This window comes from Aquarana catesbeiana, linkage group LG02 (assembly GCF_042186555.1).
Source record: "Aquarana catesbeiana isolate 2022-GZ linkage group LG02, ASM4218655v1, whole genome shotgun sequence".
NCBI lineage: Eukaryota > Metazoa > Chordata > Amphibia > Anura > Ranidae > Aquarana > Aquarana catesbeiana.
Window position 1 is genome coordinate 100,273,838 of NC_133325.1, and position 16,077 is coordinate 100,289,914.

The 16,077-nt window shown below is 43.1% G+C and overlaps 1 protein-coding gene across 1 annotated transcript in view; it reads right to left on the bottom strand.

The window, feature by feature from the left end:
• The window catches only part of UFM1 (ubiquitin fold modifier 1), a 66,916-nt gene that overhangs the window by 41,949 nt on the left and 8,890 nt on the right, over positions 1-16,077 (bottom strand). The window contains exons 2-3 of the mRNA XM_073613283.1: positions 3,980-4,036; positions 804-861 (exon numbers count right to left, since the gene is read on the bottom strand). Of these exons, the coding sequence (XP_073469384.1) occupies positions 804-861; positions 3,980-4,036 (115 nt within the window). The remainder of the gene's footprint in view (positions 1-803; positions 862-3,979; positions 4,037-16,077) is intronic.

Genomic DNA, 16,077 nt, shown 5'->3' on the forward strand with positions numbered 1-16,077 from the left:
ACAGGTGTCTTGGGCCAGATCAATATTATTTGAGTCAGATTTCAAAAGTTTGAAAGTTAGTTTTGAAACGAAAATAAGCCTCATGCACTCTGGACATAAAAAATGCCACTTGTGTTTGGCATTTTTTTTCTCTTTCAGCCTGTAGAAGCAACCCTATGTTAGCCTATGTGTCCATACACTTTTGGGCATTTACAGGCTGAAAAAAAAAAAAACAAACATCACAAGTATGTTTTTGAGAGCAGTTTCAGGCAGAAAAAATGCTTGATGTGCGTAAAACGTGACGTTTAGGCACGTCAATCGTTTTTATGTTTACATTTTGTCTAGTGTTTTGGGGAAAATGCTTATAAATGCGTGTACAATATGCTCCATATGCGCATTTTTTATGCTGTTTTTTTCTGTCAGCAGTTCTGGCATTTTTTCTGCTGCCTCGTGTGCATGGAGACATACATGTTAAAGCTTATATGAGATTGTAGTGATTAGGCTTACATATACTTTAAAAAGTCAATCCAACATAAACTGACTGGTGAACTGGGTCAACAGTGGCCTTTTTTAATATGAGACGGTGAGCCAAAAGCAAAAATTTCTTAGCCATAATTTTTCGCGGTTAGTTGCCAGTCACCTTGCAGTGTCACTTGTCAATGTACACAGGAGGGATTCTGAGCGTTTCCATATCATCATTTATACTCTCCATAAGTTAAATGAAATACATAAATGAGAATTAAACCCCATAAATGCTACAGTGATAACTTTCCTCTAAAACTGGAAGCAATATTGCTTAATACAAATTACAGACATGGGCTTACCTCTTCTGCTGCAAACTTTAAAACTGCAGTAAATGGCGTACATTCAGGAACACTTAGGCTGAAGAATAAAAAATAAAAAAAAATATTCATTTATCTTCAGACATGTACATGTTTGCTTTATTTTGCAGAGGTTTGTGTGCACTCTTGAACCATCTGTAATGTTGCTGGCTTTTAACATCTGTCATGTCCTGAAGACCTAGGACAACGTCACACTAGTAATCCTGTCACTAGCAAGAATTAGCAAGTGATAGGACTGCCAGAAAATGCAAAGATATTGCATGCTTACTTTGTATATGTTGATTTCTTGCTGGTTTGAGCTATGAGGCATTGTTCTTTTGCTACTGAAATGCTGCAATACCAATGAGAGAGTGCCGTGTCACACATCCAGCTGGTGAGGAAGCAACACATACAAACAGGTGACAAACTTACTAAACAGTTTTACTACCCCTTTGTGTCGTCCAAAGCAAACCTGCCGCAGGCCAGTTCTCACCAGCATCAGGATGACTAATGTGATATGGCCCTTAATTGCTGTGAATCGTTAACGGATGCTGTAGCCATAAAAAAAATGCTAATGTTCTAACTAGTTACCAGTTAGTCAAACTTACTAAACAGCAATACTTAAAAAGTTATTTCACCTTTATCAAGAACTGCCTTATGCAGAAAAAGGGTGCCTGTAGATATATATAAAAAAAGATGAAAAAACTGTGCAGCTTTGACAAAGATTCCCTTGCTATAAGGTGTACTGTATGCCATTTACGTACCTCCCAAAGCCTGGCTGAAAAACGCCTACAGATGTCATCATCCTGCCCTGCCTTGTAATGCCCCGTACACACGGTCGGACTTTGTTCGGACATTCCGACAACAAAATCCTAGGATTTTTTCAGACGGATGTTGGCTCAAACTTGTCTTGCATACACACAGTCACACAAAGTTGTTGGAAAATCCGATCGTTCTGAACGCGGTGACGTAAAACACGTACGTCCCGACTATAAATGGGGCAGTGGCCAATAGCTTTCATCTCTTTATTTATTCTGAGCATGCATGGCACTTTGTCCGTCGGATTTGTGTACACACGATCGGAATTTCCGACAACGGATTTTGTTGTCGGAAAATTTTATATCCTGCTCTCAAACTTTGTGTGTCGGAAAATCCGATGGAAAATGTGTGATGGAGCCTACGGACGGTCAGAATTTCCGACAACAAGGTCCTATCACACATTTTCCGTCGGAAAATCCGACCGTGTGTACAGGGCATAAGTCACTCCAAGTAGATTCAAACCACCTTGCATGTGCTCTCTCTCCCCAGATGCAGTAGCTCTGAGCTTGGCAATGCTGAGATGTAGGAGATGGACCACATGTGATGGTGGGGGTGTGCAGTAAAAACTGGGATTGTCTTAGCAATGATGCAGGATGGGATGATGCCATTTCAGGCAGTTTTTCAATAAGGCTACAGGAGGTACAAAAATGGCCTACTCTTATAACAAGGGCATTATCCAACTTTAGTTAAAGATGCACAGCTTATTTTTATCTAAAGGTGCCCATTCCCTGCATAGGCAGTTTTTTGGTAAAGGTAAAACTAACCCTTTAAAGACACACCATCACCTTGTCCATGCAATGCATAGTGACAGTGTCTCTGCAAAGGGGTTCCCTTTAACCCAATATACTCACCTTACCTTCACTTCCCTACAGCTTTCTGCTTTTCAGCAGCAGACACTGTAATCAGCTGTGTCGGCATCCCAGTAAAGCAGTGATGTGACAGTGCTCGGCATCCCAGTAAACCGGTGATGTGATAGTGCTCGGCATCCCAGTAAAGCGGTGATGTGATAGTGCTCGGCATCCCAGTAAAGCAGTGATGTGACAGTGCTCGGCATCCCAGTAAACCGGTGATGTGATAGTGCTCGGCATCCCAGTAAAGCGGTGATGTGATAGTGCTCGGCATCCCAGTAAAGCAGTGATGTGACCTTGGTCGGCATCCCAGTAAAGCGGTGATGTGACGGTGGTCGGCATCCCAGTAAAGCGGTGATGTGACGGTGGTCGGCATCCCAGTAAAGCGGTGATGTGACCGTGGTCGGCATCCCAGTAGAGCGTTGATGGGACAGTGCTCGGCATCCCAGTAGAGCGTTGATGGGACAGTGCTCGGCATCCCAGTAAAGCAGTGATGCAACAGTGCTCGGCATCCCAGTAAACCGGTGATGTGATAGTGCTCGGCATCCCAGTAAAGCGGTGATGTGACCTTGGTCGGCATCCCAGTAAAGCGGTGATGTGACCTTGGTCGCCATCCCAGTAAAGCGGTGATGTGACCGTGGTCGGCATCCCAGTAAAGCGGTGATGTGACCGTGGTCGGCATCCCAGTAAAGCGGTGATGTGACCGTGGTCGGCATCCCAGTAAAGCGGTGATGTGACCGTGGTCGGCATCCCAGTAAAGCGGTGATGTGACCGTGGTCGGCATCCCAGTAAAGCGGTGATGTGACCGTGGTCGGCATCCCAGTAAAGCGGTGATGTGACCGTGGTCGGCATCCCAGTAAAGCGGTGATGTGACCGTGGTCGGCATCCCAGTAAAGCGGTGATGTGACCGTGGTGGGCATCCCAGTAGAGCGGTGATGGGACAGTGCTCGGCATCCCAGTAAAGAGGTGATGTGACCATGGTCAGCATCCCAGTAGAGCAGTGATGTGACAGTACTCGGCATCCCAGTAGAACGGTGATGTGACAGTGCTCGGATTTAGTGAGTGGCTGCTAGGCCTAGTCATTATCACAGGGAGAAGGGTCTCATGCACCCCCTTATTCTGGCAGTGAAGAAACAAGTAGCCAGTAGGCAAGTGTTTAGGTGAGGTGAGTATAAGGAGATCAGGCATGCCCTATGTAAAGACACAGTCACTTTGCCCTCTAAGGTGATGGACTAAGGAGATTCCATCACCTCTACTAACCAAATATTGCTAGAATTCTCAAGTTAGCTAAATACAGACCTAGCTCAATATATGTGTTATTACTCGTACACCTTTATCTAGTTTCTGTGTTCCTTTAGCATTTTCAGTAATATTTTACATCTCAGGAAATATTAAAATGCCTGCTGCTGTCCTAACAGCCTAAATAATGTCAAAGAAAAAAAAATCTGACTCCCATATCTGGTTATATTTCATTTTTCATGTATAAAAAGAATAATAGAGAAACACACTTACACTTTGTAAGGAAGCCGGGGGTCTGCAGTTTGTATAATTTTAAACGTTACTTTTGACCTAAGATTAAAAACAAAATATATATTTTACTGACAATACTTTTCAACTGCAATTTCAAGCACTTGTGTGCAAACATCTTGAAATAAACTGGCATTTAAACTCCTACATTACATAGTACACCCTAAACCAGCAATTTAGATACACAAATACCGGTGTAAAATAACTCCACTTTGTAGGGGAAGTTTCTATTTCTAAAACCATCTGCCTACTAGAACAGCCTGACTAATTTAAAGTGTTCTTGTGAAAACGTTATTAGCATGAAGACATAAAAAAAAAAAAAAAAAATTTAAAATATAATAATTTTACATACATACAAAAACGTTTTGCCGAAGAAAAATAAATATACAGAGTTTTGCAAAAATGCTGCATTTTAGTCTTGTTTTGTCATGCAACATTGAACCAAACAGCTAAACACATGGCAAAAATACTGTACACCTGTCAAAATATCTGGAATTCCGCTCAGCCTGTTCTTCTCTTGGGGCTCACCTTGTTCCTCCATAAGCCTAGGATGACTAAAGCAGTAATCAGGATGCAGGGCAGGAGAAGACTGGTGAACTAAGTAGCTTGCCTAAAGCTTTGCTAATACTCTGTAAATAATTTATACAAATAAAAACAGCCTTAATAATCCTTAATGATAAGAAAGATTTGCTGGCACTAGCTTATCAAACTTTTTCAATTTATAGCATTTGATGTTTTTCAATAATTATTTATTGGTTCTGTTTACCCTTTTCTCCCCTTATGGTTTGGAATATAGGGCCTATTGCAGTACTGTTTCCTGCCATCGGGTGTCCTCTATATTCTGGCTGAGTGCGTGATCTCTTGTCCTATGGCATTCGTGGTGCATCCACTAGATGGTGCTATCGGACGCCGTTTGTAGACAGGCGGACGGCATCACAGAAAGAAATATCTATCTGCCGTTTTCGCGGTACTGTGCATGCGCAGTCCGAGATTGTGTCCGGTGATGTCATCGGCCGGCACCAGTGCGCTGTGCTGTGCCGTCAACTGGATAGGAGCCAGGCCTATATAATGGGAGTTCTCTCCCATTATCTGGCTGTATGATAGCGCTGATGGCGTTGGTGCTATTGCCTCGAAGCGTGTGTTAAGGTTAGGATCTATGTGGAGGCTTGGGCCATGTTGCAATCTATTATAATGCCCTATTCTGGCGTTCTTTGGTGTTTATGGTCTTTTACCAATTTCTAGGGACCTCTGGCTATGGTTAAGCCTGCTAAACCTGATATATTTCAATTGACCTCACCTGTTTTTGATTGGACTTTTGGACCAAACGATGAAAAGTTTTTTTCTTCCCATTTCAACCATCTTAGCAGGGTGAGTGTCTCTACTGACCACTATTAACTATATGGTCTTAATGGTAGTTTCAGCTATGCATACATGACTTTAATAAGCAGTGTTTTGAGACTCCCTTTTTCGATTTATATCTTATATAGCCTTCCCTCACATGCTTCAAGCTCCTGAATTCAATCTTTGGAGAATCCGCCCTCTCAGGCCATACCGCCATCTACCTTATCCTATGATAAATAGCTAATTGGTGTGTAATATCTGAGATATGGATTCTCTGTATTTCCTTGAGTGTGGCTTACCTTACATGTCGACTATGCGATCTACAAAGCTGGGTCCCACTTTTGTCCAAAATTTGATTGATATTATTTTATTGTTTTGAGGCTCGCTCATAAATATGTTTGTTCTCTATAGAGATATCTACACATATACCAAAAACTCTGAAGTATACTCCTGAAGAAGTAAAAAACAGAGCAAATCACCGCGCTATATTACACTAAATAATGCAAAACCACCTATTGACAAATAAAAATAAATTGTAAATTAAACCCAATCTAATGTGACAAATAAGTGATCAAATATATAAAGCAGCTGCTAAAACATGAGATACACACATAACAAAATTAGATAAAAGAGGAGCAGCGCTGTGAGAAATATTCCATGTGATGAACTATTACATAGGTAAAAAACCAAAAAATTAGGATAAACTCCAAGTTCATAGGTTATATAAACAACTGGACTGTCCTATTGAGAACCAATCTTGATGGTAAATACGGGACGTGAATATGGGAATCAATGAGTCCTTCACCACACCACTGTGATAATAAAATTGTGCGCTTACCAAATGGCAAGCTTAGAAGAGCTTGCGACCTTAACCCGGTCGGGGCCTTTCAAGGTGGAACCATCAAGGAGAGACACACCACTTGGTTTAAATTAGGCACACTGTTCTTCCAGTTACCACTCTAAATGGAGATGTGACCCCAGGCTAGGGATAAACCTCCAAGGAGGTATACCAGAAAAAAAAGGAAAGCAACATAGCGTAATCCTGCTTCCACTTTTAATAAAATCAAAAAGAAATGCACTTACATGTAAAAGGATAACAATAAAACATTAGAGCCGGCCGGCTAGAAAGCGAACGCCCGTCCTGTAGACTGTAGACGGTAAATGCAGCACGTCAGGCGTGCTGACGTGCTGCATTTACCGTCTACAGTCTACAGGACGGGCGTTCGCTTTCTAGCCGGCCGGCTCTAATGTTTTATTGTTATCCTTTTACATGTAAGTGCATTTCTTTTTGATTTTATTAAAAGTGGAAGCAGGATTACGCTATGTTGCTTTCCTTTTTTTTCTGGTATACCTCCTTGGAGGTTTATCCCTAGCCTGGGGTCACATCTCCATTTAGAGTGGTAACTGGAAGAACAGTGTGCCTAATTTAAACCAAGTGGTGTGTCTCTCCTTGATGGTTCCACCTTGAAAGGCCCCGACCGGGTTAAGGTCGCAAGCTCTTCTAAGCTTGCCATTTGGTAAGCGCACAATTTTATTATCACAGTGGTGTGGTAAAGGACTCATTGATTCCCATATTCACGTCCCGTATTTACCATCAAGATTGGTTCTCAATAGGACAGTCCAGTTGTTTATATAACCTATGAACTTGGAGTTTATCCTAATTTTTTGGTTTTTTACCTATGTAATAGTTCATCACATGGAATATTTCTCACAGCGCTGCTCCTCTTTTATCTTATCTACTCCTGAAGAAGTGATCTCACTGCAAAACATGTAGAGGCTGAACCGATAAAGGACAATTATCTGATCTCCCCTTCACGGATGGATATATGTTTATTCTTTCAGTTCCCGTTCAGAGATTTAAAACTATGTGTACTGTATTTTTCTCTAAAGGGACATTTTAATCATGTTTTGTTCTAAATACATTTATATTTTTGTATAATTACGTATGTGAGTGTTTACTGTACCATAAAAGTCCATAGTTGCCTCAAACTTGCTGCCCTTTTTCTTTTCAAATAAAACCCGTGCTTATATAATCAATTAGCACAGTCTTGATGCTTGCAGATGTACACAGCTTCTTATAACAATTTTAAATTCTCACTTGACTGTTTGGCCCAGCATGTATAAGGGTTAAATAAAGCTCCTATATCCCAAACAGGTGTATGGTGCTATCTTTCTGACCCTCATACAGTCCATTGAAAAGTTTAAATTGTTATGGGAAGCTGTGTACATCTGCAAGCATCAAGATTGTGTTAATTGATTACATAAGCGCCGGTTTTATTTGTTTGTGTTCATTCATCTGGGTGGCGTTTCTTCTCGGAGCTAAGGGAATCTTTCTGCATAATTGACTGTTTGAATATCTAAACGAGGAGGATAAATCACTGTATTTGTAAATAATGCCCTTATACAAGCTAAAACTAATTTTTACAAGACCTAAGGCTCTGTTCACATCTTGGCGTTCCGAATCATGGGCGGAGTCACCACGATTCTGCCAGCGATTCGAAATAGCGGCAAATCGTGGGTTGCCCATGCGTTCCCTGTCACTTTCAAAAGCATCCCAAAGGCGGCTACATTTTTTGGGGGCGACAATTGCTGTAAAACCGCAGGACGCCTGTCGCCCAAAAGAAGTACAAGAGCTTCTTTTGGGCGGCAGGCGTCCCGCGATTCTGTTCGTGCGATTTTACCATAATTGTCACCCAACTCGCCAAGATGTAAACAGAGCCTAAATCATACAGTTCCATTTAAAGGAGAAGTTCGGGATTTAAAAAAGCGAACAAACATTTATACTTACCTAGGTGGATGCAGCATCGATCCGCTCTGCAGTGAGAACTGTAACTCAAACAAAGCTGATCGCTAAGATCTCCTCTCCATTTTAAAGGAGTTGTAAAGGCAGAATGTTTTTTATCTTAATGCATTCTATGCATTAAGATAAAAATCCATCTGTGTTTAGCAGCTGCCCCAGCACCCTCTAATACTTACCTGAGCCCCATCTCTATCCAGAGAGGTGCACGAGTCCCTTGGTTGTCCGGGACTCTCCCTCCTGATTAGCTGAGACACAGCAATGGCGCCATTGGCTCCCGTTGCTGTCAATCAGGAGAGAGGGAGCGGGTCCGAACGGCAGCTCAGTGTCTGAATTGACACACAGAGCTGCAGCTCGGCTTGGGTGCCCCCATAGCAAGCTACTTGCTGTGGGGGCACTGGACAGGAGGGAGGAGCCAGGAGCAGTGAAGAGGGACCCGAGAAGAGAAGGATCCAGGCTACACTGTGCAAATCCACTACACAGAGAAGGTAAGTATGGACACCCTGTTCTATTTTGTAATTACCTTTTATATTTTTGTCAATACTTCCTTTATTGCTATACCTTTTTTATTTTCTATTCATTATAGGTTTTTGTCATCTTTCTGCCAGGAAATTCCATAACATCCAACTGGCTGTTATCACTTGTTCTTGGGACACACATATTGGGCAGTGAGGAAGATACTACGAACCTTTTTTCCTTCCCCTCCCTCCAATTCTTCTTTTCTCTGTGGACCTTCAAGTGGAGCTCCGCCTTAAAACAAAAATATTAAAAGCCAGCAGCTACAAATACTGCAGTTGCTGACTTTTAATAAATGGACACTTACCTGTCCCAGGGTCCAGCGATTTCGGCAGCCGAAGCCGATCGATCGCTCGTCTCTCAGCTGCCCCCGCCGCTATCCTCGGTCAGGGAATCAGGAAGTGAAGCATTGCGGCTTCACTGCCCGGTTCCCTACTGCACATGCGCGGGTCGTGCTGCGTGTCTACACTGGTCCCCGTTGTGTTATGGGAACTGTGTTTCCCACAACACAACGGGGGGGGGGGGGGGGGGGCGGGCATTGCGGTTAGCTACGCCCAGAAGTGGGTGCAGATACCTGTATTATACAGGTATCTGCACCCCCCTCCCCCCTGAAAGGTGCCAATTGAGGCACCGGAGAGGGGGAGGAATCCAATGAGCGGAAGTTCCACTTTAGGGTGGAACTCCGCTTTCAGCATCACATAACCTGATCTGTTTGTTATACATCATAAGCTATATAAGTGCATTGTGTTATGATCTTCATTATATGGTAGACTGCTTCTGGGCAAGTTTGTACCTCTGTCTTTATGCATCCTCATTGTACTTTTGTACCCTATAGAGCTTCATGATTTGTTTTCCAAGGACAATCCCCTGAGGAAGACCATCATGGTTGAAACGCATCAGTGCATCTTGCAGAACGAACTGCACTTTGTGATCCATTGGAGAGGCATAGCCAAAAAATCTTTAAAGTCTAATTTCTGCATGCATAATAATAATAATAAAAAAGGGGGACATATGATAAAAATGTAATATTTTGGTACTACTACCAGCAGAGTTTCAATATGCAAAAAAGCAGTCATGTATGCAGTTAAAAAAAAAAAATGTGTTTGCTTGTTTCAAAAGAAACCAGTAAAGCTAGCCATGCATAAAAAAAAAAAAAAAAAACAAACACGATTTTTCCATCCTCAGTATATAATCTTCCTCTATATCTGGTGTATTTTAAAAGCTGGCCCTGCTGGCAATCAACATACTTAAACAGTGGCTGCATCTGTTCAGATGCAGCTGCTTTTCAGCCGCCAGTTTTCTGCCTGGCTCCTTTGATTTTTCAATCAAGAATTTTAAATTCTTGCTTATTTTTTATTTCTATAAGCATTTTTTTTATTGACTTACAATGTGTCTCAGAATTTGCTAGAAAATCTGACTACTCCAGGTAGAGTCAATTCCTCCAAAGCACAGCTCCTCCCTCCTTGCATATCATAACCCTCTCCTCTTCTAGGAGTGTCTAATTACTTTCTGTGCTGGGCCAGCTCCTCCTTACATAACTTTATATATATAGATGCTGGGGGTGAAGGAGAATGATACAGAGTGTCATTTTATTAACAGCTCTAAGTCTGCTGACATCACATTCAAAATTGTAGCAGTGTCAAAGCTTTTGGGTGTCTAAATTAGGGAGGCTTTTTTACAGGTAAATGATGTCCCTAAAATATGCTAAATGCACATATAATAATATAATGGGAGGATAGTAGCTGAAAATTAATAATCTGGTGACAGGGTCTTTCTAAATCCCCAACTAAGAATGAAAATGCAGATAAGGACTGCCTGCGCAATCCCAATTTGCATACTTGATCTGGGTCAGTGAAAAAGTAAAAGTGGTACATTTAGTGCTATTTATCACTGATCACAGGGAGTTCACAGGGTAGTACTATGGGTCAGGTTTAAAGATCAGTGGTACAGGCAGCAAGAGATATAAGTATGCAATGTCTTTTTCCAGAGGGCACATGATTCTAAAGCTTTATTTTGGCGACAGAGTTTCTTTAAAGTGATATTATAGGTACAATTAAAAAAAAAAAAAAAAAATGTTAGGCCTCATTCCCACTGATGAAAAAAAGAGAGAGGGGAGGGGAGGGAATTTATGATCCAAGAGACTCAGGTTAACTCAATATAGAAAATACTAACAGATGAGGGAAGTGCCCTAACAACATCTGTGTATGGATGAAGCTAATCGCAAAGCACCCAGGGGATCTAATTTAAATAGCAGGGTGTGTTCCTCTGAATTAAGGCATATCACAAAAAAGGGGACCCAAGGGGAAGGAACGGGACAAGTACCAGTTCCACCCAGGGAAAAGAATTCATCAACAAGGAACCAGCAAATTAGCAAAAATATGAAAAATTTAATGTTGAGTTGAATAATTCCACATATACACCAGACACAAAATCAAAAATTATATATGACAATAAGTGAACCAAGACCTGACACTAAGAAAATAAAATAGACAACGTTGTCCCACTGATGTCTTTACAGCCACATTTATGAGCGTTTTTGCAGCTTAAAAACGCCTCTCAACGCTAGCCTATGGCCTCATGCCCACCACGGTGTTTTTGAGCTGTAAATGGCATAGGCGTTTTTAAGCTGCAAAAAAAAAAACCCCAGGGCATTCTGAGGCACGGCGATAGGGCTGTGAAAACGCCACATCGCCGCTTTTGCGTGTTTTTGAGCACCAGCGTTTTTTTAGGTTTCTGAGGCATTGTGGGTAATTTGGGAGTGTAATATAGCCGAGAGATGTATTTTTCTTATAAAACGCTACTTAGCGCTAACGCGCAAAACTGCGCATAACCGCTAATGCAAAATGCGATAAAAATCACGCTTTTAACGCCGCTATTTCCAGGCATCGGTACTAGTTTACAGCTCGTTTTTAAAAACGTCTGTGGGCATGAGGCCTAATACTTACCTACTCTGTGCAGTGGTTTTGCACAGAGCAGCCCTGATCTTCTTCTTCTCGGGTCCCCCGCCGGCGCTCCTGGCCCCTCCCTCCTGCCAAGTCCCACACAGCAAACAGCTTGCTGTGGGGCATCCAAGCAAGAGCACAGACACAGAGCTGCAGCTTAGCTTAGCACCCTCTCTCTTCTCAATGGCTCACTGGCTGTGATTGCAAGTAACAGGAGCCAATGGCTCCCACTGCTGTCTCAGCCAATGAGGAGGGAGAGAACTCAGAGAGCCAAGGCTCCCGTGCACATTGCGGGATCGTGATGGGGCTCAGGTCAGTATAGGAGGGAGAGGAAGCGGCACACATAGAATGCATGAAGACAAGAAAACCTTGAGCCCTTAAAACCACTTTAAGACTAAACTCTCCAATTTTGTTAGATTGGGAAAAGGGTTAGAAACTTTGCCAGGTATTTTATTGCTTTCTGGGTCACTACTTCCTGTTACAGAAAAACAATAGAATATCTCAACGATGGTAGTAAATACAATGGTTGTGCTGTATAATTTTCAGAACTGGTTTTACAAAAATACAAATCCTTTAGAACAGGGGTCTCAAAGCACCGGCCCGCGGGTCATGTGCGGCCCGCGGATCGGTTAAAATTGGCCCGCAGGCAGGGCCGATCCAGGACTAGAGGTCGACCGATATTTGGCCATTAGGCCGAAATATAACACTGGCCGCCGTTCCTCCTCCCTTCTCCACACTCAGCGCTTGATGCTTGTGTGAAACTGACACGTAACACAGAGGAGAGAGACAGAGGGATCTGTCAGAATTGAGGTTGATGTCGGGGGTGGGCGGGACCCGGCCGGGGTGGGCGGGACCCAGCAGCTATCAAACACCAGCCAATAGGATCTGGGTGGGCCGCTACGTGTATGTGGCCCACCCCTTTTCTTAAGCAGCCCAATCATTGGCTGGTGTTTGATAGCTGCTGGGTCCCGCCCACCCCCGACATCAACCTCAATTCTGACAGATCCCTCTGTCTCTCTCCTCTGTGTTACGTGTCAGTTTCACACAAGCATCAAGCGCTGAGTGTGGACAGCTCCTCTCTGTTACTTGCCAGTTTCACAGACAGTTACACTCCGCTCAGTGTGAAACCTGCCAGTGCCACCTGCCAGTGCCATCACCAATCAGTGCCACCTGTCAGTGCCAACCAGTGCCAGTGCCACTGCCAATCAGTGCCACCTGCCAGTGCCAACCAGTCTGCCAGTGCCACCTGCCACCTCCAACCAGCGCCACCGCCAACCAGTGCCACCGCCAACCAGTGCCACCGCCAACCAGTGCCACCTCCAACCAGTGCCACCACCAATCAGTGCCACCTGCCATTGCCAACCAGTGCCACTGCCAATGCTAACCAGTGCCTGCCAGTGCCACCTGCCAGTTCCAAACCAGTGCCACTTGCCAATGCCTGCCAGTGCCACCTTCCAGTGCCATTGCCAATCTGTGCCACCTGCCAATCAGTGCCACCTGCCTAAGACAACCAGTGCCACCTGCCACAGTCAACCAGTGACATCTGTACTGAGGACATCAAGTGTGTGGTACAGTGACAGGAGCAAGTAGGGAGGAGTGGAGTGGGTGAGGTTTTTTTTTTTTTTTAAATCGGCCTAAAATATCGGCCACAAAAATCGGCATCATATATCAGCCATCGGCCGCCCCCATTTCTAAATATCGGCATCGGCCAGAGAAAAACCCATATCGGTCGACCTCTATCCAGGACATCTTTTTGAACTGCACCCAGGCACCGCAGAGGGGGAGGCGCCAAAGAGCATTACCTCTCCATCTCCTCTGTCCTCTCCGCTGCACGCTGCTGCAGCCCAGAGAGAGAACAGAGCAGAGGAAGAAGCGGAGCAAGGATCCGCTCATCGATCTGCCCACCTAGGCATTGACGATCAACCAGAGCCCCGATCCAGGGTCCTGCTGCCACCTCAGGGCGGGAGATTGTGTTCTCTGGGTCCCCTGTCACTAGACCTGTGTGGAAGCCAGGAGAAGAGGACTCAGGAGGCAGATGATCCTGACTGCCAGGAGAGGTGAGTGAGCCATCACACTGAGGCAAAGTCCTTAGTGGGGTGACTGGGGTAGAAATTTGTGCAGTGTGGAGGGTATTTTATGCAGTGTGGAGGGTGATTGTGTAGTGTGGGGGGTAATTGTGTAGTGTGGGGGGTATTTTATGGAGTGTGGGGCTATTTGTGCAGTGTGGGGGGTAATGCTGGGGGTTAATAATGCGTTTACTGACACCAGTGCTGGGGGTTAATAATGCATCTGCTGACACCAGTGCTGGGTATAGTATAGTATATTATTGCTGGTATAGTTTAATGTTTTTGAAGTTTTGAAAGTTTGCATGCGGCCCCCATGGGATATGAAAACTTGTCACGTGGCCCTCAGGCAATTTGAGTTTGAGACCCCTGCTTTAGAAGGTAAAATAGCTCCCTTATATGTATTTCACCTGTTTGCCTGAAGTTTAGCCACTCTTCTACCACTGTACAAAAAAAAAAAAAAAAAAAGGAGGTGGATCTATTTTTGGACAGACTTTTGTAAACGCTACTCCAGAAATAGCCCTCTGGAGGCAAGCGTGCCCATTATTGTCAGTGAACAGAGCTGTACTCAGATGGCTCCTATATTTCTTATCTTCCATTTGCCTCTCTATGTGACCTGTAAATTAATTCCTACCTCCCTTATCCTGCACATCTGTAATTTAACCCTTCATCATTATCCTCCAATTGTATGCAACCAGTACATAAAAACAGAAATAACCATCATTTTAACAGTTTCAAAAATCATGGAATGCTAACTGTCACATCAGCGTGTATTTGGGCTGATTGTTGCACAACCGAGTAATATTCAGTCAAACTACCACAGTACTGAAAACTGAAACATGGCCTGGTAATGAAGGGGATTTACAGGCTGGTACTGAAGTAGTTAACATAACAGCATCCAATTTTGCATAAATGCCTTCTGACTATTCTAAAGCGATATCTTTCGAATAAAACATTTCAATCAGCTAAAACATTACATAAAAATGTAATTTGATGACTTCTGCTGATTACTATGTACATTTAAATCTCCCTTTGCTAGACCACTGAGTGCAGCTAATCAGGGAAAAGATCTTGAAAATAAGACAAGTGTCTAGTTATTTCCAATGCTGCAAAAAGTCAGACTGCAAGCCAAGTAGGAGTCCCTAGACTTGGCTAGACAAAACACACTAGGGCTTATTTTCAGGAGAGGTCTTATTTATTTACAGTATGTACAAAAAAGTTCCTCCCCGTCAGCTCAGGAGTTAGCATTGTGAAATTCTGTAATCCCAAAAACAAGCCCTAAAGACCTTGTAAAAACATGTAATCCGTTCAGTAAAAAAATTATGTAATGTGCAGAATGTCTCCTTGTGTAACTTTATTGTGGAAATCAACTTTTTTTAAAGCGGCGCTGGGGCTCACGTGACTCGCCGGAGCTCTTCTTCCCCGCTCCAAATACTGCAGAGGGAGAGGCCGAGATCCCCGCTGACGTCAGTCCCGCTGTGAGCACTGCAGAGGGAGGGGCTGCTGACCTCAGCCGGGAGGAGAAGAGCTCTGGAGGGTCACGTGAATGCCCAGCGGCGCTGTAAGTAAGGTATTTTCCACAATAAAGTTATACAAAGAAACACACTGCACATTATATACTCTTTTTACAGGACAGATTACGTGTTTTTACAAGGACTTTAATTAGCGCTTATTTTTGGGGTAGGGCTTATATTGCAGCCATCCCAGAACCTCACGCTAGGTCTTATTTTTTGGGGTAAACAGGGTATGTGTAGCGCAACCAAAGCAAATCTTTATAATGCTGTCTACAGGGTTCAACTACTTAATCCCTACCGCTTGACTAGCATTACACTTCAAAGTTTAAGTAGGTTTATAGTTTATTATTCAATTCCCCAGAACACCCTGATAATGAATATATGAATGTACACTTATTCAGCTGGAATCAGGTTTTCACCTAGCGCCATATTTACTAGCAGACAGCTAAAACAGTAGTGTTGACTCCTTGTTCATTCCTGAGGGTTTATCAGCAAAACACATTGAAGACCATGATGTTATCTCTTACACAGCTATACATGGATCAGTGATAACATTATGATTAGGGCTGCAACTAACGATTATTTTCATAATCGATTAGTTGGTCGATTATTGTTTCGATTAATCGATTAATCGGTTAATAACCTTAAAAAAAAGTGTGGTGTATAATTTAGTTAGTATGTAAAGTTTAAAAAAAAAAACAATGTATTCTTAAATATCTCTATGCAGTGGTAAATATAAACAACTATATGGTTAGGGAGCAAAATATTAAATCCACTCTGAGAATAACAGACAGAAGAGATATACTATATATACACTATTAGAAGAGAAATACAGTTTTTTGGCCAATTTGTTGCAAAAACGAATTACATGCTTTTCTGCAGCTTCTCCGTTGAAGTATATTGAACCAAA